This window comes from Anopheles merus, unplaced genomic scaffold (genome assembly GCF_017562075.2).
Source record: "Anopheles merus strain MAF unplaced genomic scaffold, AmerM5.1 LNR4000179, whole genome shotgun sequence".
In the NCBI taxonomy this organism is placed as follows: domain Eukaryota; kingdom Metazoa; phylum Arthropoda; class Insecta; order Diptera; family Culicidae; genus Anopheles; species Anopheles merus.
The window spans coordinates 39,441-67,085 of NW_024427759.1; the positions used below are offsets into that span (position 1 = coordinate 39,441).

At 45.5% G+C, this 27,645-nt stretch overlaps 1 protein-coding gene across 2 annotated transcripts; it reads right to left on the minus strand.

Moving 5' to 3' along the window:
- Window positions 1-3,691: 3,691 nt before the first annotated feature.
- LOC121601782 (glutamine synthetase 1, mitochondrial-like) lies at window positions 3,692-7,555 on the minus strand. Of its 2 annotated transcripts, none has more exons than XM_041930584.1 (2): window positions 7,447-7,555; window positions 3,692-6,148 (listed from the first exon to the last, which is right to left on the minus strand). In XM_041930584.1, exon 2 carries the CDS (start codon window positions 5,658-5,660, stop codon window positions 4,452-4,454), a length of 1,209 nt encoding a protein of 402 aa, XP_041786518.1. In that variant the 5' UTR covers window positions 5,661-6,148; window positions 7,447-7,555; the 3' UTR covers window positions 3,692-4,451. The 2 variants fall into 2 exon arrangements, with proteins under 2 accessions (XP_041786518.1, XP_041786517.1); XM_041930583.1 differs by lacking the exon at window positions 7,447-7,555 and adding an exon at window positions 6,621-6,782.
- Between the last annotated feature and the right edge of the window lie 20,090 nt (window positions 7,556-27,645).

A 27,645-nucleotide genomic window follows, 5' to 3' on the forward strand; every position in this document is an offset into this window, starting at 1 on the left:
TATCACGTAGCCGGATAGTCAATCCTTGCTACGGAGGGACGGTCCATTCTGGGCTTGAACCCATGACAGCCATGTTATTAAGTCGTTCGAGTTGACGTCTGTACCATGGGACCGCCTCTAAGTTGGGACCTAACAAATAAGTCTAACAAACAAATATATTAAATCTTCCTTTACCTGATCTTCTTTACGTCTTTACATCTTATCCTGAATATCTAAAACCGCTCTTGTTTTCTCTAAGAGAATAATTTTGTGCGATAAACTATGAATTATTAATTCCATCATGATCAAATAAAATAAAACAAAATCTGCTGCGAATATACACGATCATTTTGCCAGCCATTTACTCTAAACAAATCCCTAATCCAAACAAAAAAACAATCGTCAAACGCACGCACTATGTTTCTTCTATTTCTGAGATTTTATTCTCCCCGATCTGGCTTGCTGCAGGAGAAAACAGTCACCACCCCAATAACCAACACATTATATCAACCGTTGCGGGTAGTATTCGTTTGGTGATGGTGGTGGAGCGGTATCGTAAAGCGGCTGTAAAGCGACAGATATTTTAGACGGTTTAACCTAGATTCGATGACACGCATTATAAGCTTTATCGCACCCTTCCCTCCCACAAGCAACTACTGCTCCGCTCAGAAATGGGGTAGGTGATGTCTGTGTGGTTGTTCGCATTGAAAATGAATTTGTTTGCTTATTTTTTTGCCATGGGTTCTTGTTTATTTGAATGAAGGGTAAAAAATTAACATTTTCTTTAATTTTATGGATAGCTTTACACAAAGACATCTAATAAAAACAACCCGCTGCCTTTTAATAAAAGCCCGCATCAAGGCGGATCTCTTATGTATCTTCTTGTCTTTTTTATTTTGAACGAAAGATAAGTACATTTACAACGACTACATCCAACTGATAATGAAATTTTAAGCGTGGCAAAAAAAGTGCTTAAATCCGGCCTCAATTACACGGTCTCAGGATTGTCTGAACTTTACCCAATTTCGATCAGCTGGTGAACCACCAAAAAAAGAGAGAATAAAAATAATCCCACCCCATTTAGCCACTCTTTTCTATCGCTCCCCGCGTATCGCGTTCTCATTTTGCTTGGGAAGTGTAATATTATCATTATTATTATTGCCAACGCGTTGCTGTGTTGCGTCGAGGCGACGAGAGGAGCGCGCGCGCGACTGAACCACTTGCGCCCCACAGGCGCAAAAGCGTATGCTTCGTTATACGCGCGTACGGGTCCGCACCAAACACATACTTGCGCAGGCCGCATTCGCTTTCGTTGGTTCGTTCGCCCGCGCGAAATCATCTGATAGCCGCGTGTACGCTAGCCGTGTTCCGAGTAACGACAGCTCCGAGAGGGGTGGGGGGTTGGTTCTGTGAAGCCAGGGCAGACCCATTTCCATTCGATTGTGGGGTGTTTCTGTACGTATTTGTGTAGCGTGGTTGTTTTTCGCTTCCTTTTTTTGGGGTTGCTTTCTGCTGCCCTTACTCGTGAGCTCATCGATAGGGCGGCTGTCGTGTGCCACCGTAATGGAACAGAGCCAGCATGGAGCGATGGGGCAGCACAAGGTTTGTTTTTGTTTCGCCCTGCAGGGCCCCGGGGCGAAAACAAAGGCAAGAAAACAACAATGTCGCCAAGTGTTAAGGTGCTCGACGGGGCTGTACTTGTTAATGCCGTTGTGCCAAAGGTATGTTGTACCGTTGTGATCGTTTTTCTCGGAAATGATACACGATAGCCGTTTGCTGGATGGTCTCGATCTTGACTTTGAAGAACAATGTTTTATTTAAACACGTCGCTGATTAATGTCATGCAAAAAGGGGTTATGAGGTGAGAAGCGTCTAGCAAAACTAATCAAACTGAGATTGCATGATTCGTTATCACATTAAGCATCAAACGGGGATTTTTTTAAATACCACTGCTGACATAAGGGTGCTGAGGGAATTTTCAAAAATCAAAACCTCGCTAAAAAAACCTTTCCCTAGGTCAATGCTCCTATCGTATGTTGAAAAAGAAGGTGCACCCAAAACCCCACTCACCTGATCTTTCACCAGCTTTGAACGGCTTACATAAGCGTGCACCCCAAACCGACGCAAATCGTTATTTCGCCAAATCCATCCATCATAAGCATGCCTCTAGTGAAAGTACTTTGAGTGCTCTTTTTCTAGCACGTTTTTGGCTAATCAACTGTCAGCCGTATTTGGCGGGCCAATGGGGTATGTATGTTTGAAGAAGGAACAAGAAACGAAACACACCCTCGTTCGTAGTGTTGTGTAACGTATCGAGACCTTCCCCCCTCTTTTTTTTTAGCTCCACCGGAACTCTGACAACCAAGGCGAGAAGTGAGGGAAACATCGGAAAAACAACAACAATCCTCCACGAGCTAGTTCGAAGTTCAAGGCATCGATTTCGATTTCTCACAGCACAACGTAAACAAATCCAGCAGTACACACGGTAGGACCTGGCGCAACCTTCGCTCGACATGGACATGGGCGAACGAAAGATGGTTCCTTATGGATCAGGAGCTACAAAGGGGGCTTAAGGGCAGTACGTGGAAGGGTTGTGGCACTGTCATCTGAGCTGTGTGTAACACGATGCGGTCAGCTGTGTCCCGCTGAACCCAGAAGGTCGTTTCAGGTTTGTGAAATGTTTGAAATGATCAGAAGGTCGAATGAGTTTTCCGATGATAATGATGATGATGATGGTCATCATTAAGCCTGCTAAGTCGTGGGAGCGACCGTTTTGTCACATGAGGTCAGTGCAGGAAAGGAAACGGAGAGGTTTTAAAAATAACCCCACCCAAAGGAAGGAATTGAACGCCACGAAGGTAGTAGGGTAGTGGAGCGGTTGCTGTTTTTTCTAGCGAAAAGAGGAAAAATATTGCTTTCTCGAATGAACCAAACACATACAGAGAAAAAAGGGGAAGACAAGAACGTGACACATCCTCCAAGCGGTTTTAGATTTAATGGTTTGTTTGTTTGTTTTATTCATACTTTGATATTTTTTATTTTATTTTTATGCAATTTTGCCGTTCTGTTTCGAATGTTTTTTTGTTTTGTTTTAAATTTTTTGATATTTCGCGCATAAGTATTACTATTGGCTGCCAATTTGACACATACACACACATACAGACATAAAGAGTTTCGCTTTGTTTTTGCATAACGTGATGGTTGGATTTATTCTTTTTGTGTTATTTTGTTTTCATCCATCTTTACTTCTTTGCTTCCTGCGTCTGCCCACCTTATTTCGCTGATATAACACGCTCTTACACTTCAACTGCACTTACATTCTAAACAACAAGTTACTTTAACAGCTACGATAATTTTTGTTATCTTTTTTTCTCTCTCTCTTGCTCGCTTTTAATCTTGTTTTTCTTTTTTTTTTTTCTCTGACTTCCCTCTCTCTCTCTCTTTCTTACACACCCATTAAAATATCGCGCTCCCACCTGTCTTTACGCTTACCGGGAAATAAAATGTGTTTTATGTTTGTGTATTCGGAATATTTGCGTACGATCGTCTTCTGCCCATTTGCTTCCAAGCTAAGTATCATCGCTTTCCCTTTTCGTCCGCCCGGTTGAGTTTACAGCCTCCATTATAAAAAACGAAAAATAATAATGCACATCCTGTCCCTTGCTCGTTACAAACAGATATCTCTCTTTCTCTTTTTTAAGACGTTTTTTTGCCAATGAGTAAAACCAAGCTTCATTGCTAAAAATGTAAGCGTGTTGCTGCTGATTAAAAAGACAAAACAAAAGAACAAAAAAAAAAGAAGAAAATGCACAATTTATAGCAAATGAAGCATTTTTACCCTTTCTGTGATGAGTTTTTCTTGCTCCTTCCACTCTGTAATGGCTCCTTTTTTGTACAATTACTTTAACGATTTTGCTTGTAAAATAGAAATACAGTCATTGCGATCTTTCTTTTTTGTAAAAAACACACACAAAACACACACATCTTTATATAAAAGCGGGTTCATTAAAAAGGCATCTCTCACAAATATACATCTCTACCGTCATCATCAGTCCATCGAGTTCGCTCGGTGAAAGTCTTGACATGTTTTGCCCAACGCCATTCCATTGCCTAAGTCATGAGTCCTTTCGGCCAAACACAATTGGAAAGTTTGGTTTAGAACAGAAAAAAATGAAGCAAAAAATAAACCGTATACATAGAACCCATCTTGGGTGTGTTCGCCCCGTCTTCCTTGTTGTTTTGCGGGGAGGAAAAGCTTCGATCGATCTTGCACAGGCATGATTGCGTCATGCTTTCTATATGCTATGGAGGAGCAGCGGTGGGATTTAGCAGAAGGGAAACAAACGCGTGTGGTGGGAGCGGAGGGAGTGCCAACACAAAAAACGGGAGAAAATGTCGTTCGGCTCTCTCACACACACACACAATACACATTCAAACACACACACACACACTCTCGTTCACCCCCGCTCCGCTTACTCGTCCAGCAGGCAGGTGGTAAGGATGGCATTGCACACCGCGTACGGGTCACAGTTCGAGCTCGGGCGACGATCCTCCAGGTAGCCCTTCTTCGCGTCCGCCACACCGCGCGGAATGCGCACCGAGGTGCCACGATCCGCCACGCCCCAGCTGAACTTGTCGATCGACGACGTCTCGAGCCGGCCCACCAACCGGCGCTCGTTGTCCTTTCCTCCGCGCGGATCGTACGCCTTAATGTGCTTGTCGTGCTTCTTCGACAGCTTCTCGATCGCGGCCTCGATCGCCTTAATACCGTTCTCCGCCCGCATCGGCTTGGTGGAGAAGTTGCAGTGCCCGCCGGCCCCGTTCCAGTTGCCCTCCATCGGCTTCGGATCGAACGTCACGACCACGCCGTAGTCTTCCGCAATGCGCCACAGGATGTAGCGCGACAGCCACAGATCGTCGGCACACTTCATACCGAGCGCCGGCCCGACCTGGTACTCCCACTGGGCCGGCATGACCTCCGCGTTCGTGCCGGCAAACTGGACGCCCGCGTACAGGCAGGCGACCGCGTGCGCCTCGGCAATATCGCGAGCGACCACGTTCTGCGCCCCGGTCGCACAGTAGTACGGGCCCTGCGGTCCCGGGAAACCGCCCACCGGCCAGCCGAGCGGACGCCCGTCAATGTCCAGGAAGGTGTACTCCTGCTCGATGCCAAACCACGGCTCCAGATCCTTCGTGCGGTTGTACGCGTCCTGCATGGCGGCCCGGTGGTTCGAGGCCGTCGGCTTCCCATCCGGCTGGTACGTGTCGCACAGCACGATCACATCGTTCGGGCCCGCCTTGAACGGGTCTTTGTAGAGCGCGCGCGGGACCAGCTTCATGTCCGAGTTGCCGCCGAGCGCCTGGTAGGTGGAGCTACCGTCGTACTGCCACGCGGGCACATCTTCCGGCGACTTCGGCACGTAGTCGAGGACGCGATCCTTTAGGCGGACGTTCTCGCCGGTGCCGTCGATCCAGACGTAGGTCGCCTGCACGTACTTCGGGTCGTACTTTAGCCGGGTGTACCGGTCCAGCAGCGTCTTGTTGAGGTGCGCGTTCGGCGAGTGCTCCAGGATCCTGGCACAGTTCGGGCCGCGGCTGGTGCTGATCATGCGCACCGACGGTTTGCTGGCCAGCCCGGACAGCTCCTGGCGGATGAACAGTCCCACGACGCGGAGAGCCATCTTTTTCTTTTTTACAGGTAGTTTGCTTTCACACACACGAACGAAGGAGTAAAATAATAAGATGGAGCGACGTCACTTTACACACGCGGCGTTTCTACTAGCACAATTTGGAGGAGTTCGTGGGGTTTCTTGTTCCACAACACCTGCGCCTGAGATTATCAGCAAGAACGTTCGAATTTAGCGCCCGACAACCGACAACGTTGAATTTCTATCACAAAATGAAGTGTCGATGCTCCCACGGCTAGCACAGGTCTACTTGGATCGGCTAAGATGCAAGCGTACACTATCGAGATACACACACACGTACGCACAATAGACGCACACTATCACTCGCTCACACACACACACGTAGGTTCGATTGCACACACTCACGATCTCTCTCTCTCTCTTCCGAACGACGAGGTGAAGGAGTGTGGCAGGTTGTGTGATGTTTGTTTTTTTTGTTGAAAAGTTAGGCCGTTGCTTCAAAGCCGTTCACACTGCAAATCCTGCAAAAAAAAGAGAAAGAAAAAGATGCAAAAGAGTGTGAGTAAAGGGGAGCTAATTAGACAAAGGTGTACTTAGGGAAGGTGGAGCACACAGACAGGGAACAAAAACATGTCAGACTAAATACACGCAAACAATTATAAAATCGGTCCCTGTCTGGTGGAACACTATCACTATCACAGACGGAGCACGTAACAAAAGACCAAAGTCTCATGGTCGTTGTCTGGGCAACGTTGCACTCGGGGAAAGATACAGGCTATAGGCCCACAAACTCAAACACTTTTCCTTGGAAGCCGTACTACAGCCGCATACAAACACAACGAGCGATTTAGTCGGAAAATACCCCAATTCCTAGACCGTTTGTTTTTGGGTTTTTGTTTTTGGATTTTACATTGAGCATCCACCAAAACTCAGAAAGGACAATTCAAGGATGCAGACACAAACACACACACACAGAACCACAGAGACACTAACCAGCTTCCTCTCCCTACGCCACTTCCTGTTGAAGAAGATTTGCTGCTGCTGCTGCTGCTGCTGCGAAAGCACGCCGCTGCTGCTCGTACCGCTGCTGTAGCTTAAGTGCGTTCGCTTTAAAGCGCGGTTCAACTACTTAAACCGCTGCCACCGATGGGTCTGCTGCCGGTGTAGTGGTGCTCTCCGGCTGGGTGTTTGTGTGTGTGTGTGTACGGGAGAGGGTGGCACAGACACCCTCGATTCCGGCTAGCCCGCGCTGTAGTGAAGGGATGCGTAGTAGCAGTGTGGTGGTCGCGGGCTCGTGCTCACTCTCTCATTATCTCGCTCTTTCGCATCGTGCCGCTCTCATCGCGCTCTCAGCTGCCCGTTTCGCATTTCACTTTCGTTTGCTTCGCGGTGGCTACTATCGCGCTCTCGCCAACGCCGGCTTGGATTAAAAATCGATCGGCCCGTTCCTAAGCTCCTTCTAATCTTTTACGCTAACCGCACACTCTCTCGTACATTCGTACCTTTCTCTCTCTCTCGCTCTCGCTGGTTTGTGTTTGGTGTTTGTGTTGTGTCTTTTTTCTCTGCCGCACACTTCCTCCAGCGCCGCAACCATAACAATTCTAACAGGCTCGTATGCAGTTACAGCGAAACGCATACAGTGACGCGTACGCGTGGATACGTGGAGCTCGCGCCGTGGCAAGGGTTTTTATCGCGCGGACTCGGACTCTGTAGCGCCCTCATGCAAACAAAGCAACGCGTTGCGTTTCAACAAGTAAAATCTTATCACAACGCTACACTCTTGCTTATTTATCGCCGCTTTCTTACACAAAATACTTACATTAAAAAGAAGTCTGCAGCTAAAATATGTCTCTGGGCCTTTCTTTTCACAAGTGACATAAACTAGCAATCGCGAAGCACGTTAACTGCTCTCCATCCGAATTGCGCACACACATACACTCCGGTCGGCAGCGAGTGCGGGAGTGAACGCAAAAGATCAGCCCAACCAAGCCGCGTGAGCGCGTGTGTGAAGAGAGTAAAAGTGCCGGCGCTGTAGAGGATGCTGTGAGCAGTTTTCCTCTTTTTGTGAAACGGTTTTCCACCCCCACCGAAGCACAGTGGGCCAGCGTGGATTTGGTTTTTGGATATAAAAATAGTCTCTTGTTCTATGGTTGTTTGTGTGTGTGTGTCTGTGTGTTAAAAAGTATGCAAAACAATGTGTAAAACTTTCGAACACAAAGCAAAAAGGGGAAATGCGAATTTATTATTCATTTTTATTTACACCACAATGACAAATTTGCCATAATTCTTAGCGGAGGTCATGGTAGAGCATCTGCACCGAAATGCTTTCAATGTGCGTGTTGTTGTCTGGCTCACTCACGCTCATCTCAACCAAATGAAGCTTCACAGAAAGGGGGATGTTTTTTGTTGTTGTTATTGTCTACATAAAGCTGTGTTTAATCTTCAGGAGAGGGATGAAAATGAACCAACTGAACCAACCCGCCCAGACACGGGCAGTTTTTTGAGCAACGTTGAACGTTCAGTGTGTAGAGAGATACAGAGAGATACAGAGAGAGAGTAACTGGTGTGTAGGTGTCACCTTTATCTCTTGCCGATGGTGTTGAACAAAGAAAATCACACCCACGCTGGTGAGACGACGGCAAACAACGACATACATGCGCTATTACTACGGGAAGGAATGAAAGGGATGAGGAATGCGTTGGTAGTGATGAGAAGCAGCATTTATGTGATTTCTTTTGCTCATAACATTTTCATTGAGACCGGCACTCGGTGTTTTTTTGTTGTTGTTGTTGCTGGTGTCGATTTCCTTTTATTTTTCATGGGAAAATGAGAAATTCTATCCTCGGACAGTGCCGGCACTTCAGTGTGAATTCTCTCACCGTTATTCTGTCGCGTAAAGATTGAAGGAGCTTGAAGGGATCAACCGATAAGGGGAGCCCTGGGGAAGTGAAGGGGTATGGTTTATTGTTTGATGTTACGAGCAACAAACCGGTCTTTGCAACAGCTGAGCTATCGTTCGTTCTGTAATGCCATTGCATCGGGGATGGGGAGGGTGGGGGATAGATATCAGCAAGACGTACATGTGTGTCTCTTGTTAACCCTTACGATGTCAAGTTTGTTTCGTTTAGCGTTTATTGTCATTAGTTTAATATTAGTGCCGGAGACATTTGCGTACCTCGGAATTTTACGAATGTCAAATATTAGCCAACATACTGGGTCCGTATCTATATGTCCTTATAGATTCCTTATGTACTCAATTACTTATGTAATACAATTCGTGTTGATAAATCGGTAATTTATGACTTTTTGCGATTTCAAACATTTAACAAAAAAGATTTTTTTTTGTTTTTTTTTTTTAAATTGTTTGAGAAAATTGTACCGATTTGACATATGAACCGTCAAAATTAAAAATTCACGTAACTCGAATTCGTTTCACTCGAGTGTCACATCGAATGTTCTCTTCATTTCCAATTTCACCGTAACTCGGGGAAACGACTGTACACGTGTTGTCGGATTCGATTATTTTTTGTTTAAATAAGTAGTTTCGATTAAATAATTTAAAATATTATAAATTTGCACAAATATTTTGTTGAAGTTCTAAAGAAGAAAGAGTTACTTTCAATGCAGCTGATTTTATTACTCTATTAGCTATTAAACTATTGATTACATATTATGTGATACTTGGCCGTACTTATGAGAAATAAAAAAAATCAATTTACTCTGCTAGTGTAGCATGACCTTGTTCTACATTCTTTGCCAGTCCATAAATATGTTCTTCAATTTATTTTTCTATTGAACCATCATGACAGCCCAATAAAATTGAACTAAAGCAACAGGTGATATCATAAAACTCATATGCTTTATCTCAGCTCTACAAACAAACATCCGTACTGACCTACCTTTCTTCCAGCAATGCATTCAATCATTCGATGTTCCCCCACAGGACATCCAATACATGTTCTCTTCATTTCCAATTTCGCCGTGAAACAGGAAACAACAGCCAATAAATACTGAACTGCAATTGACCCCTTCGGTTCATTTGAATGCAAACAGATAGCAGCACACGGCTCACCTTCGGCGGTCCATCAAGATATAAAGCATCCTCCACCGTATCGCAGCTTATCACAAACCGTGGCATGCATTAGCAGTGGGCTCAGGCTCAGTTGCTATCGCCGATCGTCAGAACGCATTGAACAGGGAAGACAAGGCCAATACACATGCCAACCTCGATAGTGCTGAAGCTTCATCATGTCCTACTCCCCGCTTTAAAGATGATATGTTTGCAGCCCTAGACAAGAGTAGGTGGATGCCAACATTAATTGAGTTATTCGGTTCGTTGCGGGCGCGCTGGTTCTGTGAGGAGTGCCGCGGAGGGCGAATCGCTAGAGAAATACGCCTCCATGCGCGTTACGATGATTGACAGGAAAGCATCGACTGACAAGGGATAGTCGATTTGATCGACGCCGGTACCAGTGTCTCGGTGGGTGTCTTATCGTAGCCACATACGTGCACGTGTGCCGTTCGCTAAGCCTCCGTTCCGGGATGAGTTGATAGCATTGTGTTTGGGGGAGGAAAGAAAATGTGAAGTACTTTTTCATAATGGACAGGGGTGTGGGAATGATAAGCTTACTTCTTCATTATTGTTAGCTGTAGTTGAGGTATAGCCTGAAGATACAGTCGTTTATTTAGTCTATTGTATGCCACTGATATCAAGTGATAACTTCTCACTCAAAGAGGCTGTAAAATGGAATCTTATCAAGAAATAGGATAAAAAATTGTTGTACATTTGGAACTAACAAACTTTGATGTAAATAAAAGCATTTGTAAATAAATAAAATATTTCTATTTTTTTTATAATTTCCCTTTAAAGTTCATTATTTCTAAAGAACGGCTAGACCGAAACGAAACCCAAAAACAGCTTTAAATCAATAGATAGCCAGAAAGGTCTCATCTTAATCACTCCTCTAGCAATTACCGAACCGGGTGGCACAAACAGTTCAGGCAATAAATTTCAATATTACCACCAAACCATCCACCCAACAGCTGATAGTGAGTCTGTGAGCGTGTGAGCGTGTATTCCTGGGACCAAAAAGAAAACGGCAAAATCCTTTGCATCATCGTCCCAGTTTCCAGCGGGCCACGATCGTACTCGATCGAATGACGCACATCGATCATGCTTTTCGCTCAAAATTGAAACAACAAACTGTGCGGCCGGCGGGCGGCCGGGCACCCACTGATAAGCGATGGTTGACCTTTTTCTTTGCATTCGCACCCGCGCGAACGTCTCGTGACCGGTGGTTGATGGTGGAATCGCCGCACCAAAGCGGGCTGCCGCCGTCGCGAAAATGATTTTACGATCCCAATCGTCAAGAAGCGTACGAAGAAGCAGTCTGCATTATCTGGCACAACACTCATCTATAGAAGAAGAATGAATAATCGCGCCATGTTGCAGCTGATTTCAAGCACACGCTGAACACACTGAAGTAGAGCCAACAAATTGCCATCACATTAAACGGCCGTTTAGCTGATAGAGTCCAGAGAGAGAGTGAGGAAGACTGAAAATCCAAAAGAAAAGGTGAATAGGGCACGGTAGATTAAAGGATCCCGATGGCACGAGCAAGGCGACTTACAGGTCCGTGTGCCACGTAATGAGAAATTTGCGCTGAAACTAATCCTTATTTGTGCTTGTCTGCTACGGCAGCGAGAGGCTGCGTGTGGAAGCTGATGCAGAAGCCCGATAGGTAAAATCGTAACCAATAAGCTCCGTAGGGTGGAAGCGTAGCGGTCCACTTTGATCGATGTGATCTCAACGAAGGGGTTTTGCGACGTATGGGAGGCACGAGAAGGCGCGAAGGGTGGAGAAGTTTAGCGCGTGGCAAAACTCGATACAAGACACCGAACGCATGGAGGGATGGCCTTTTGCCTTATGCCGTATGTCCCGCAACGCAACAAGTGGAAGCAAAAGGTAGCGCTTATGTAATGTAGTTCAAGGAAACTGTGTTAATTGATCGGAAATGCAGTCAAGGGATTGGCGGCTGTCCTGCCGTGCAAGAGTGTGCCACAGCAGAAACGGGGAGCAAGGAAATAAAAACCAGCACAGGCGGGGATGCAGCTTGGGTGCTTTGGAGTGGTGAAAAGTTTTCCCCACTGCTAAGCTGCTGCAGCGATTGCATACTGTTAGGCGGAGGGGTGACGGGCTTGTGTGGTTTACCGTCGCTTGAGCGAGTGTGTGTTTTTCCGCACTGCTGGGCTTCGGTATTGCTTGGCATCCCCGTGGGGACGAGACTATCGATACCGAACGATTACATTAAGGGTGCGGTAGGAGCATAGGGACGCTTTTTTTGTCTCGAGACAACTCAAGGTGTTGCATTAGCTAGTATAAATTGGGTCATATGACCCAATTTTTTGAAATTATGATTTAAGTAAGGATTAACGAATTTGTTCAAGTAGTTAGATTAAGACTCACAAATTCACTAGATTTTTACTATGAACTCACTAGCCACACTTATTCTTTAAGTAGAATTAATGATGATATGAGATACAGCCTTTCCCCGTTAAGCGAATTCGAGGTACGCGTTTTTTTGTTTTTGACAATTCATACGTCAAATTGGTACAATTTCCCCCAACAATTTCCAAATGCAAAATAAAATTATAAAATAAAATTGCAATTTTGCTTAAAGTTTGAAATCACAATAATGGCCATTAAATTATTAAATTTGATCATAAATAACTTGTTATACTTCCTATTTTGACTGAAAAACGTGATATTCGACTTACGCAGATACTGAAAACGCAGCATTGGTAAAACAATCTGAAAATATTACAAAATATTCGAAGAAGAGGATACATTTTTTCCAATTGTTCTATACAAATTTAATCGTCTTACATACTTAGTAAAGATATGCATTGGCAATAATAAATTGTATTTTTTTTTAAACTGACAATGAATAAAATAATATTTACTTATTACTTAAAAGAAAAAAATAACTTCCAAATGCTCGAGAAAGCCAATTAGTAATTATGTCCTTTTTTTATAAATAAAACACAACTTTTTGCTTAATCTACGTACTGTAAATGTGTTATTTTACTCACCGCACTCATGTTAGTGCTGATTGCTACCCTATTCCGCCTAACATTATGCAATACGCGCAGTACGGGCGATGTGACGATGTTCGCCATATGCAGACACATGATCGTTTGAATGCTTACCATGAAACAGGTTTCAGTTTATGTTTTCAAATGAATAAAAAGCCATTTAATTACATTTGATTATGTTTTAGCACCACTAAATACTTGTCGAGCCGGTCTCATGGTACAGTCGTCAACTCGTACGACTTAACAACATGCCCGTCATGGCTTCAAGCCCAAAATAGACCGGGCCGCCATACGTAGGACTGACTATCCTGCTATGGGGGGAAATCAATAAGTCACTGAAAGCCAACCCCACAAGTGGGTTGACAGGCCTTGACCGGCATCGGTTGTTGAGCCAGAGAAGAAGAAATACTTGTACCACAGAAGAAGAACCATTATCAAAAATGTTTGCTAATTACGCACTATGCATGTAAACATGTAATTTCTGTTGGAGCATAACTTCAAAACGAATATTTCGAGCGACCATTTCAAACCTATGTATTACATATTCTATGCCAGTTATGAGCATACATTAGGGTTCATCAATTTCTGAAAAAAGTAAGATTAAACATTCTCCTCGAGAAAGTCATAAGTAACTCTTACGATGAAAAACTTGTCCCCATCCCAACAGGCTGTTGAATTGTGAAAGCGAAGCATACCATACACGCTATTTATACTTTCTTCCGCATAATCCATTATGAGGGACTTGTTGCGAAGGCAGAGTTAAAAGTTATAGCTATTTGGAATGGGGCAGTGGAGGGCGACTCATTCGTTAACGATCGAGTGCGATGGTTTCTTCGTCCCACGGTATGGAGAGCTAATTAAACGATCAAGGCACAATTTTCCACGAATCTCGCATTGGCTCGGTAAGTGGTGAAAATAATTAGCACTACAAAGTGTACTGACCAGCCAGTGTACTGCCCAGTGGTACCAGGAAAGGGCATTTGCCATTCGGATGGAAGCAAAAAAGGGAAGCGATAAGCACATGATCGAAGAAAAAACAAAGTTTCCAAACAACTTTCTCACGGTTGCAACTGTTGCTTAACGTATCACTGCACGCAAGGATAACCGGTCGCACCATAACAGATTCTTCCGTAAGTCACAGGGGTCTGGAAAAAGGTCACAAACCTGGCACCGGAAGCTGTACTGGAGCTCTGCCATAACCGTACGCACATCGCGGGAAAGGTCCGATGTAAGCGCTTCGCTCTCTTTGCTCGATTGCTTCCTATGGCGTAATTTGCTTAGCACGCGTCTTCTCGAAGCATGGCATAAGCGATGTCTGGTGCGAGCATAAGAAGCAGCTACAGCACAACAACTGGAGCTAAGCAACGTGTAGACCCTCACCGGGGAAGGGTTTTTTTTGCTGTAACGGCAGGACAGTTGAAGAGGAGTTTTGCTGCTGGATCCATCTACCCGAAACGGTGCGTCTCAGAAGCAAAAGAGTTTACCGCGCGACATGCCACCAGCAGACGGGAAAGCAGCAAGTCCCCTTCAGCAACAGTCACCGACGGCGGCGAACGCCCCCTCAATGTCACTGACATAATACTGTGCTTGATGGGAACGCTGGCTTTTTGATTGAAGCGAAAGAAATGTGCTTTCTGTAAACAGTGGGCCGCTTTTTTGGTTTGCGTGGAACGTGTCGCATGTATTATCGAATATTTCTGCTTCGTTTAAATGCTCCAGCCAACCATCGGTGACCAGACAAGCGATCAAGCGAAACCCAGTTCAGGGATACACTCCATTAACTGGTGACTGTTTACATCGATGTGAGGGTTCGATCTGCCACGTGGAATTCGTAAGGTCATTCGGTGATCGATCGAAATGAGGTGCGAACGGAACGGAGCGCACAATCTGTTGACCCTTAAACTGTTGCCGTCCAGCTCTGCTTAGCTAAAGGGACCAGCTCCTAATGCCCTATCCTTCCCCATCCAAAACCACCGTGTCCCATTAATCGAACGAAATTAGGGCCAAAAAGTTAATTGCCTGTTTGGTCAACCTTGATCGGCTAGGGGGAATCGGATCGCACCACTTTAGTAGTTTTCTAGGGCAGGCGATGTGTAAACTATGGCCCATTCTGTTCATGCCCTTTCATCTTGCTCTCACGCACGATTCACTTTCATCGCTCTACATCCACACATTCATACACCGAATCGAAGTAAACTTCCCATTTCGTATTTTCGCTCCTAAAAGCACGCTGAACGGATGTTTTCCTTTTTCCCTATTGCTGGGGTACGGTAATCTCGGTAAGTTGGATACAAAACATCATTTACTTGACTTGACTGCCTTTGCTTCCTTTCATCGCCGGTTGATTATGGGGATTACATGTTGCGACCAGAGCGCCAATTGACACCCGGTGCTCCCGGTGAATGGTCGCTTAAAGCACGGACGCCTCTGCGCGAGACATTCCGATGCATCTGGGGCGTTTGTTTGCGCTATTGCCCGTTGCACCCGGCGGATGAGGTGTTGCTGGGTACTGCCGTACTGCATAAGGAAGTAAATGACGGACAGAGGGAAAGAAAAAAGAAACCATCCCCCTCGGACGGTAGAGGAGCAAAAAGAAAATCATCTTTCAAAATGCCATTACCCACCGGTATGGGAATGTTATGAAAGTTTACGGTTCTTGTCGAGAGAGGACTGGAGAGAAAACGATCAAAGTTTCAGGTTGAATGCATAGATTTTACTATTTCACCTCAATTGTCTTGTGTCTTCCTTGGATTGAATAAACCCTATTGACGAGGTAAAAGTCATAAATATTCTTTTGCATTCGTTTCATTTTTTCAATATAAAAATAAAAACAATAAAACATTTAAATATTTAAAAAAATTAAAATTGATCAATTAATTTTGAAGTGATTATTTCAAGCAGTACAAAGAAATTCGTTAAGAGTGAAATAAGATGCAAATTTCTGATACATCTTAAACCTAAATGTGCTACAAAACCCAACATCCTTTCTAGGGGGATACGATCATTTGCAGCATCTTGAACCTACCCTTTGCTCCTACCCCACACCATCGCCATGGAAATAAAGCCAAACACTTGCTACTGGGCCTACCTTACTGGCCACTCACCGGGGATGGAAGTAGTCGACCCCGATTGTTTACGTTTTGAACCCCCGATACGTGACTCTTGCCCAGTCCCGGCGGCTACAATCGAATCACCGGAGAAAGCGGGAATGGGGAAAAAGGGGGGAAAACTCAAATTGAGGAAGTTCGTTGAATTCGACGATGTCTTGACCCGAACCAATGGCTACCTCCACCTCCAATCCTCTTCCCAGCATTGTTGCTTCAGCCAACCCCAAACCATGACCATGTTCTTTCAATTTTCCCGCTCCATGGTGGGGTTTTTGTTGTTGTTCTCACTCTCGTGTTCGTTTGCCTACCCGTGTAATGATGTGTGCCTTCGGTAATGGGTCACTAATAGCGACGATGACTTTGAGTGAGTGAGCTGTTTGTGGGGTTGCATGGTGAATTATTGGCACCGGGTTCACCATACAGCCAGGTTGGCCGTTCAAGGCAAATTAGCATCCCCAACCACCCCGGTGAGCTGGAACACTGTCAGTCGTGTTTAACCGTCCATTGTATGAAAGGTTCATGCACCTGGAAACAGGAACAAATTATTAAACGTAACTCCGAGAGCCAAAAGAGCAAACAGACCATCCGTAGCAACAATGGATTAAATGTCTTAATCCATCTTTGCTTGTTGAGATGGAAAGAGTTTATTAGGATGGTGAAAGCATGCCAGTTGTCTTTCAATAAGATGGTTCACCCATCAACAAGACATCCGCAAACAGTTGCCTTAAAAGGCTGACCGAATTCCTATTCACTCCCGGCTGCCGGTTCGGTCAAGTTGAATGATCGTGCTCAAGTTCAGTGTCAAGATTCTCCTAAAAAAAACACTAATCCATCAATGAAACGATTGCTCGTTACTATGCGCCTGTGTCTCTTTAATACTGCCAGATGTATACAGCACATAGGGCAAACAATTTTGGTGCTGGACAAACCAGGCACCGGCATGATCTGTGTATTTAAGTTTGAGAGAGAGAGAGAGCGTTTTATGATCGATTTTGCGTTACGACTTCCACTTCCTGTCCGGGGCAAACATCAGTTTTTGGTTTCCCAACAACCGTGTTTGCCGCAAATTTGATAACTCAATCGCCGCAGAATAGCATACGATCAGTACGATCAGTGCTGTTGCTGTTGTTGTTGTTGCCTTAAAACGGTTCTTCTCCGTAGCAGACGCTCCGTAGATTGTTCGCTCGTTCGCGTCAAGGTTGCTTGTTTATCTAAAGATCCGCGTTTTTCCATTTGCACGCGTTCGAGCAAGATAAGTAATCTTGGATATCAGCACGGGACGGCCGTGATCGTGAGCCGTATCGTCTTCGCGCGGGCACTTGGCCCGGGGCCTTATCTTGAGTGCAGTAAAGCCAGGACCGGGTGTCTTTGGGTGAAGAACGGATTTTCTGACGACTGTTTGTGTGTGTGTTTGTTGTTCGGCGGGGTTGCACTGTAACAGTTGAGTTGCATTCCTAAGCTAATTCCACCACAGCTGTGGAAGAGTCCACGGGGCAGAGCAGGGTGTTTAAAAAACGTGATAAACAATCCGTCAGAAAGGGCTCTACTGTGGGTGATTGGTGCGTAATAGCGATGGAATGTAGGGATGACTCTTTGTAGTCTGTAAGAGTGATGAGTCCATAGAGCGTATGGGAATAACTGAACGAAGGATGTAGGACGTAACGCATCAAGTTAGTTTTAAACAATATTTTGAGCTAAAACCATAGCTTCATCGTAATGAATGTATTTTATTAAGTAATCCATTAAAAACTAGTCCACATCTAGCAGGAGACGCAATTTGCGATTTGATTCAACCGATTAGTATGATCATCGCTGTGCATTTGAGTTTAGATACATGAACATATTTCAATTTTGCAATTTTATTTAAAGCAATATATTCTTTAAGATTTTTTCTGTTTTAAAGTTTTAAAAAATCGTTCAATAAAAAACTTATTAAAATTAGAAATAGTTATCAAAAAAGGGATACTTCTCATGCAAACGTTTCCTCGGCTATTATGGCACGTACCATAAAACGAGCGAGGGTCTATCGTTCGCTCTCAAATATGTTATGAACTCTCGCACAAATTTTCCTCTACCCAGCACGATGCAATAACAAACCTCTCTCTCTCTCTCTCTCTGTCTCCCAAGCGTGGGATTTCCCTGACTGTTTCTCTCTCGCCGATGATGCCGGGCGCCGGCAACCGACCAGATTTCTATAAATGAGAGTCCACATCGGGGTGCCGGCTTCAGTCGAACAGCATAGTTTTCCCGGTGCAGTACCAAACAGTGCCGAAAGCGAGAGAAGACACACGAACAAAAAAAAAAGGTCGGTCTACCCTGTTAGGTATTAAACGCTTCCTCTGTGTGTAACGCATGTACCGTCTGTAGTAACGTAACACAGACACACAGATACATATACACGCACAAGCACTCAGCATCACAGATACCACTGACGTCAGGTTTTTTGGCGTCGTGTATTAGCAGTTGTTGTAATCGCAATCGTGCACTGCAGCATCCGTGCTAGAGTGGACGAAACACAACAGTGAGTGGGTGTGTGTGAGTTGGAGTTTGCAAAGCACAACTGTTGCGATTTAGTAACAGCAGCAACAGCAAAATAACGCTAAAGTGAAGTGGCAATAAAAAACGGTCAATTACAACCGTGCAACAAGTCGGCTCCGGTGGTTTGCTGGCTGCCGTGCTTATCAGTTGCAAATCTCGGCCCGGCAAATAAGTGCAGTGTGTGAGGGTGTGCAAGTGTAAGAAGATAACAGATAAAAGTGTGTGTTGTGGTCAGAGCAATTGGAGAAGCAACCTCAGCAAAAAAAAGAAAACGGAAGAATGTGCAGTGAAGACTGTTGGTAGTGGTGTCAAGACGAATTGAAACGATTTAAGGACATTCAGAGCTAATTTTCCTTTTGAAGGCTAAAGTAAAGGAATCAATTTAGTGCATTTTGTGAGAAACATAAAAGAAACAATTGCCCGTCGATCGAGTCGAACAGAGCTCGACAGCAAAGTGACAACATTCTTAAAGCAACCGAAGGTGATTAGCCCGAATCCTTTGTGGCAGTGCAGTGAATAGGAAAACCTTGACGACCGTGTCAAAGACTTTGCTCAGCACAGCAGCCGGAGATCAGGCAACAAAAGAATTTGCCAAACCGACCTGAGGTAAGAAGTCAGTAGCGCAGTAGTGCATGGGTTTTGATTGTTTGAATATGTGGGGAGTGGGGTTTTTGTTGCTCCATTTTGAGAGAAGGTTCTCGACTACACTGCCACTCGACAAGGGGGACATTGAAAGCTCAGTTTTCCATGAAAGGATCGGTTTTGTAGCGCACGTGAATGATGGAGTTCGGGGAAGGCAAACACAGTCCACTGCAAATTGAATGAAATGACTTTTTTTTCTACCATTTCCTTTCATGACAAGTGCCTACGTTTACCATGAAATTGGCACAGAAAAGGTTTCACTTTTAGGGGGGGAGGCAACCCGATATTTGGGTCAATTTGTTGTAGCACCCACCCTTAAAGCTCTCTAATGTGCTCGTGTTTTTGTGTGAACGTTCTGAGCCTACCTGCCCAAGCAGCAAGCAGCGAGAGGGTGTAAGTACAGTTTAAAGTTCATCACATGCAAATGAGACTATAAAAAATGTGATACTATGTGTGGGTGTTTTATCCTGTTCACCCAAAAAAAAAAACCTCGACCATATTCTAGTGAATGAAATTTTACCCACACAAATCACACCGCTCCCACAGTACCCGTCGTCCATCGACCGGATGATGGGGCAGATGATTAGTTAGCGTGCGCACGCTTTTGGTGTACAGGAAATTTTCCCCTTGGTACATGGGCAGCGGGAGAAGGGCATTGATGGATGGGCTGTATTAAAATCGTAGCGAGTAATGGCTCGTGTGTGTGCATATACGTGGGATAGTAATTGGCTGTAATCCGTACCTTTATCCCGCACGCCGCGGTCTGAGTGGTTCCAAGGTGCGGTTGGAAAGTGTTGCCATCACACAAGCGGAATGCGATTTTTGAACTGCAAATGGAATGGTTTGCATCATACGTAATGTAAAAGATTTATTAATTTATTACAGTTGCAAGCGCGAACAAACCCATTCCGTTCAATTACGCTGAAAAAGAACTTTGACCGGATTATTGAATTTTGAAGACAAATCATGGGCAACAACTGCTCATCGATTGGTGCAATTAGGTGTTTCAACGTAATAAGAATTTGCAACACAAGTTCCAAATAAGCTTGGGTGGTAAAAAACTTCATGTAAATGTTTTTATTTTTCATTATTAAATTTCAAGAAGGTTCTTTTACCCGAATTGTTTGCGATACACGCTTCCATCATCCGAGAACCCTCCCGGACATGCGGGGTTGCCATGTACTTACCGACCCACGTGTATCAAATGTTCGAGAACGACACACATTCCAGAGCGTTCCGTACTGGGCTGCTGGTGTGGTACTGCTGTGCCAAATGTCAAGGTCAGCCCGATGCACATCTGCTTCCTTCTCACAGCTTCTCTCCTCTCGGCTCGGTGCTCGGGGATGGTGGTTGGTTGGTTAGTACCCGGAGGTTTTGTTTCTCCATCAGCATGAAAAAGCGTACCGAACATGGGGCGATTGCGAGCAAGCATAACAGATCCGCTTTGTTGTTTTAATTTGTTTTTTCCCATCCTCCGTAGCCCCCTTTGGTTGGACGCCCACGGCATCCTGCAACCAGGCGCCTCCATTTCCTGTAAACTCTCTTGATGTCTCCCACCGATAGAGTGCGGAGGCAAAAAAAGGAAATTAATCATTTTAAAGCTGAGGACAGCAAACTCTCCCCCCTCCCAGTACTTTATTAGCAAATTCCAAGTAAATCAAGGGACTTCAATGGGCCTTTTAATGTTTTTTTGCTTCTGCTAAAGCAACACTTCAAACTAAAATTGTGATTTAAGCTCTTGGCGTGCTGCTGCTGCCGGCGCCAATCACGATTTGTAATGATGAATGTTTCGGTATTTCGCTAGACAGTTGTAAAGGAGTGATGCTTGAACGGGTTGGTGCGTTGCATAATTTTGAAAAAAGAAAACCCCCCCGTCAAACTAAATCCCTCCCAAGCAACACCCTTCCGTGCGGTTAGGCAACGTCTGAGTGAGGCGAAAAGCGCGTGCACACAATCGGCCTAGCGTTACTTGCAAGGGGTTCCTTGGCGCTCGCGCGTGTGTGTGTGTGCGGTTTGTCGCAACAAGTAGTGCGCAACGAAACTCGATACGGTCGGTCGCAAGATGGGTGCTCCTCGCGCAAAGCAACGGCTAAAGTATGGCGGCATGTCTGATGCGTTTAGACTCGCATGTACACACACACACACACACACACACACTCATACACACGCATTTATGAGTCACGTAAATGGTCGCTCCTCATCTGTAAGCCGCGTTAGATAAATAATAATTGCGAAAATGTACATTCCTTCGCGTGGTGCGCCAACGAGACCACATAACCGACCGGGCGTCTCCACCGCGCAGTAAGATTGGAAAGATTGACCACTTGCCGCCGCCGCCACTAGGTTTCGGTCCAAGTGGAATGTTTGTAAACACACGCGTGTGCAAGTTCGTGACGGTTGCGGGCGATGGACGGACATTGAGGTGTGGGTGGGTAGTTTTTCGAGGGACTAAACTCGCCTTTCGGAGCGGGGGTTTACAGTGAGGAAACATATTTTTCAAGCAGCTTAAGCCGCCGTTTGCTGCCGCCACCGGCCGTCGCAACGGCCGAGCGATTGAGTAATCCCACTGTTGGATGCCCATCACAGCTGCGGTTTCGATCGGTACAGGTCCGCGGGGCTCATTATCGGGTTGGAATTTATCGTTTCGACCTAGAATTCAGCTGACCGTATTCTCGCACTCGGGCGTTTGATTTACTTTCCCTAGCGAGCGCATATGAAACGGGGCGAGTGAGAGAGATGTACACATTCCAATCTGTATGAGACATTCCAGTAAAGCATCGGAAGGCTTGGCTCTACGAGCAAGAAGAGCAAATTCCAAAGGAAAATGCTGATATGATGAAGTTCGATACTTGTATACAGTGTCGAGTTAATTTGATTGCAAAACGATCCTTCTGTCCTTCGGTTGTTCGGTTGTGCAAGAGAAAGAAAGTGATTAAATATTCACTTGTACGTGGGATCCACTCAACCAGCATCAGTCAAACCCTTTTCAAGGGTTTCAATTCATCGGTTCCGACCCTTCGCAACGGTTCGTGTACGAAACAAATCCTCCAGCCGTACGAAGCATCTCGAATTTCAGCTTTAACCCTTCTTCATGCCACCAAGTCCAACTCGATTGGACCGCCCGAAACAAAGAAGCTGTACGTCTGAAGCACTTTCAATACTGTCCCCTCCCAGCGTTGGAACGCTGAAGAGCCACTGTATCCTCTAGCTTCAAGCCAATCGGTTCGATTTGTCCGTTGCTGATTGACGAACACACTTCTTCTCCCACTGCGTGCGGTATTGTGGGTAGCAAGTCCTAAATTAATTCCCGAAGGTTGACAACCCTACCTTTTTGCTCTTGCTGCTTAGGGTGGGACACCTCATCGGAGGACGGTGGAGGTAAGGTAACAAACACATTCTTTGACTAGATTGTAGAGAATTTGCTCCTTGTTTTGCGGTCGATACGATCGCTCGACACAGTCGCTCGTCGCATTGCTTTGCGCGCAAATGCACTGTAATGTTATGTAGAAGCCTAATCAGACGACCAAGCCCAATCCCTCTTTTTGCCGTCCTCGGAAAGCAACTCTACCAAGGTAGAAACGTACCTTTCCCCCATGGGACGTACTTCCTCACGGACGGACGTGTGCAGCATGACTGCATTTTGACTGCATTCCGTTCCCGGGGCGTACGGAGAAAGAGAGAGAGAGAGACGTTCCTCAACATTCCAATGGGCCCTGTCGCCCCCCCCCCTTAGTATACGATCCCACACGCACACGCACGTCTTGGGATTTGGGAATGCTATTTTCGAATCCAATACCGACAAGCGGACGCCATTCGAAAGTAGCGAGCTGCACCGGGTTTGGGGACGCATCAGACGACGTGCCGATGCACACGATGATGACGATGGTGATGATGATGATGATGATGAGGATCGGGTCGTTCTTCAACTGTACCGTCGCTGCACGCAGTATCTATGCTGCGTTGTCTCGCTTTGATGCGCTGCTCATAAATTCCTTTTTGCATATATAAATAGCGCCCGGGTAGGAGGGAATGTACGTGTCGTGTTCCCGGAACGGTAGACATCGACGCACCGTTCTAAAGTTGGATTTTAGCATCGATCCCACGCACGCATTCCAACTGTTTTGTCTGATTCGCTTTTGGTGGGAATGTGTGGCCCCGTTCTGTCCGAGAAAGAGCATATGCAAAATTCTTCCCTGGAGCAACGTCGCAAAAGCGTATCCAGGTGGAGAACTGCACGCGTAAACAGTTAAGGCACTGTTGAGTTTGGCCAAAACAACCCTATGGTAGAGCAGCTTGTTAGGGGAAGCGGCGATGAGACATTCATTCATATCTTTTCTGGATGTTCGCGGGACGGTTGGTGTGGTAAACATCGTAAAATTGGCCCAAATATTAGTTTCACTCATCGTACCGGCGGGTATTTGTTTACGCTCAGCAAATTACGGGCCCACCTTTTGTTTTTATGCAGGGTAATTACAGCGCTCTCTCGCTTTGAGCTCGTACACACACGTTCGCTTCCTGATTGCAAATGATCGTGGGACTCATTGCAAGAGTAAGCAAATCATCAAGCAGCGCTGTTGTGGTTTATTGGAGAATGTAATTTTTGTTGTTGTTAGTACATCTGCTGCCCGTAGGAATGTTTTCTCGAGCATATTTATCTGACTGCTGCTGACTCAAGCGAAAACAATCTCTCTCAATCAATGGAAAAATGTGAGAAAATGTTGTGGGATGGAAATGAAAAAAAAAAAGCCAGCTAAAGAGCACATTCTTTTCGCCCTCCAGGGAAGTGTGACGCTGCCGATTGTTAGAATTGGAAAAAAAATTCCAAGCCAGTAAGGCAAGACTTTAGCAATCGTAGTACATCATTTCCATGCAGCTTCTGTTCCATGCAGAATGTTCTTGTTGATTTTAAACTATTTATGCGCATGGGTTTATGTTTTTATGTAATTTATAAGGTGAGATGATTTTATACATAATCTTTAGGAAATGTCTTGAAAAGATACAATTTTGGACTAGAAATTCAAAATTATTTTTAAACATGGCAAATGTTTGTTGATGATTCATTCATTTACTTTGGCTATTATTATGACCTTTAGTCATCTGCAGTGAATTATGAAGACAATTTATCGTGCTTTAGTATTCATTTTTCCATACATGTTTGGTATATTTTCATAGTCCTTGATATTGAAGTATTTGTGTCCTTCTGTATGTTGTGTATCATGATTTGTTTTAGTTAGTAGTTTAAATTTGTTTGTTTCTGAACCAACAACTCCTAACTAAAGCAGGCATGAAACAATTCAAGATGTGTTTAAGAATGATTTCATTCATATCGCACGTGAGCGAGTAAACATACCTAGGCCAACATGATCGCTTCACACTTTGTTCTCCTCCGAACGCCCCAAGCATGACGTTCCTACGAGATGTGTTATTGTGTGCCTTTCTGAGCACACTATCCCTCACGCGACAGTTAATCATGTCTGCCCGTGTTCGGATCATTGTCAATGAATTTCGACCAATTGTTTCCACGCAATAAATTGCTCACGTGTGGGCACGAAGCAAAACTGCCCACTTCCCAGAATGCGACGAGTCGTTTGCTTTTGCTCCTCCTCACTACCGCTACTTATTGGTTTTGGGGGTTCGGGTCGGGCGGGATTCTTCTAAACCGATGGCCCACACCATCTCGCACGCGCACATCTGGAGCAGGTTCCACGTGTGGACTGCGTCTGTCATCTTAATTACTGTGCCGTCCCGGGACGGGCGACAGCTGCCATGGGTGTAGTAGGAAGGCCATCGGAATTTTTACGATAATTCGCCGTACCCACACCGCTAATGTATCGTCGCCATCGGTGCTCTAATAGTGGGAATCCTAAGGAGAAGAAAAACTAATTGGAAAACATACAACAGATCGGTGGCCAAAGATTGGACTTGAAGGTTGCAGCTTTAAAATTTCCCTAACCGCAGCGCATCGTCAGCTCTCGCCGGTGCAGTTATGCAATTAAAGGTTTAATGGATTTTTTTTAATGGGGGACAGAAGCAAAATTTATGATATCGTAGGCATCAGAACTGATGTAGGAATGGATACATTCCCCGTCCCTAAAACGAGCTCATCAAATGGTGCTTCCACTGATCCATCTCTTAAAAAAAGGGGACAGTAAATCTTGCTTCATCCATCGTCAGCTTCAATGATATATACCACTCTCGCTGGAGTTTTTTCTTCTTCTAATTTTGATGACTAAAAGGGAAGGCAATGGACAGGGACAGTATGAGGAATGAGCAGCGGTTGGCCTTCGCCGGCTGGGTGCACTCGAAAGTGAAATTAGGCCAGAGCTATAAAACCTTTTATCGGATCAACATCTAGAGCACCTGAATCCGCATCCAATACGGTGGTGAAGGACACAGACACACACACACACACATTGATCAACCGTTTTCGCCCGTAAAGCCCTTTTGCGACAAAGCTCAGTGTTTTCCATTTTATCGCCGTGTTTTTCCAACGGCAGTAGCAGCAGCACGCATAGGTGTCACAGCGACGCTCGTGAAATGGTTGTTTGTGTCGAAATGGTAGCAAAACAAACGCCCCACGGTTCGGTCCTGATGGCCCCGATGGTCACTACAGAAGGGCGGTACAAGGGTTGGGATCCACTTTTCCGATGGCCCTTGACAATGATCGTTGAGCGGCGTCCAAATGATGAGATAATTCCACGTACACCACGCATCACCACGCCTTAAGGTCGGGGTGTGCATAAGGTTGGCCAAACATGATGCCCCTAATACCACGCTGTCCCTGAGCCGTTGGATCGTTGAGGCAAAAAAAGCTTAATGAAATGGCTCATAAAAAAAACATGGGAGCAAACAAGTCTCGAACCGATGGTATAGCCTCGTCAACACAAACACGTTGATTCGATCGAATGGAAATTACTGAATAGCGGAAAAAAGATGGATGATAAATGGGAGCAGGAATAAATTAACTCCATCAGCAGCCTGCTTTGGTGTGAAGCAAAATGCAACGCTAACTGCAACATTGTGCGCGCGCAAAAGGGGAAGGATTAAATTACAAATAAATAAAAAAAAGAAACAAACTAAATCCTCCTCCAACGCACCCAGTTCAAGGTATGATCGATGCACAAAACGTGCCAAAAAGGATAAAATTATGCAGCCCCCGGAAGGCTCAGGCTGGGACCGCGGAAAAGCATGATTTTACACCGATTAGTCGCTGGCAGCTGGTGTGTGTGTGTGTGTGTGTTGCTTGATTGTTTTCCCCTTCCTTTAGCGCTCCTTGTTTGACTCGGGGAAGGGAAATCGAGTGCACTAGCAGTGAGTTTATGCATTATTGATGAGGCCACCACAGCTCGGCACCGTTACTCGGGCTGGTAGCGCTTTTGAGGTTATTATTATGTTTATTATCGATGTATTACGGTTAACGGGTGGTGTTTGCTCTCGACCCCCGGTGTGATCGGTAGGAGGTGTTAACGGCGAGCACGGCGACAGACACCAGCCGTCACACGGCCGTTGCGATGGAAAGTTTTTTCTTCCCTGGAGCCGTCATTGTAACGCAGTACGCAGAAATTCAAACACACGTCACAGGTGAACATCGTCAGCATCCGCACGCAGCGTGTCGGTGCAAAACAAAATGCAAATGAACGCGACAAACTGTGCACGACGGTGTGCACGAGCTAGCTCTAGCCACAAGCCGTCGGGAGATTAGCGCAATGAACGTGATGCGATCGCAAACACAAACCCTTCCCCAAACCAGAATGAACCGGCAGTTGAGATTGAGTCGCGGGGTTGGAAGATTTCCCCAAAGTTGCTTGCATTTTTTTTAATTGCCAGCCGCGTGAGCCGTAACTCACTTCGCACGGCCGTTCGTTTTCTGAGTGAGTGAGTGAGTGAGTGCAAATGCGTCGCCAGCGTTTCTCGTTCGTGTGACGAAATTGCCCTGCTTCACGATCGTGTGAGCGCGCGCGCCCAGCAGGTGAAAATTGTGACTCAGAAGAAGGGTAGGGGGTATGAGGTAGGAGGATCGTTCGAGAAAACCGGCTGGCGCCAGTTGACACTTTGCTACAATCGGTTCCCATGCCTCGTTTTTTTGTCGCTGCGCTGCTTTATATGCTTCACGTTTCCCATCATGTGTGGCGTGTTTCACACACTTGTGTATCGTCAAAAAGGGGAAAGAGGTTTTTTTTTTTTTTCTACCAACCTCCTCCACTACTAAAATGTAATAAAAACCAGTGCAACAGGGCGACTGGGGACAGAAAACAAAACAACCAAGCTCCATAATCCATAAATCCACCCATTGCCTCAACTTCTGGTGGCGTTCGTTGCACGCAAACCGGCACGTTTTCCGCGAGCGTTAAATGAATCTTGCGCGCCACGCCGCGTCGCTAAAACTGCCACCACGCCACGAACTCCGATGACAAATGCGTGCATCATTAAAGTGGGGAGGGATGAAATGTTTCCCCCTTTTTGTCCTGGGTAAGCCCTACGCCGGCTTAATGGTGACACATTCCCGTTTGCGTGGACGCAGTTCCCGTTGCTTAACCGCCAGAAAGGCAAGCAATGGGTTCTGGTTCGCATTCCTTTCTCGCACTGCACCGAATACAAAACGCTTCTGAGATGACAAATGGTGGTGTGCCATCGCG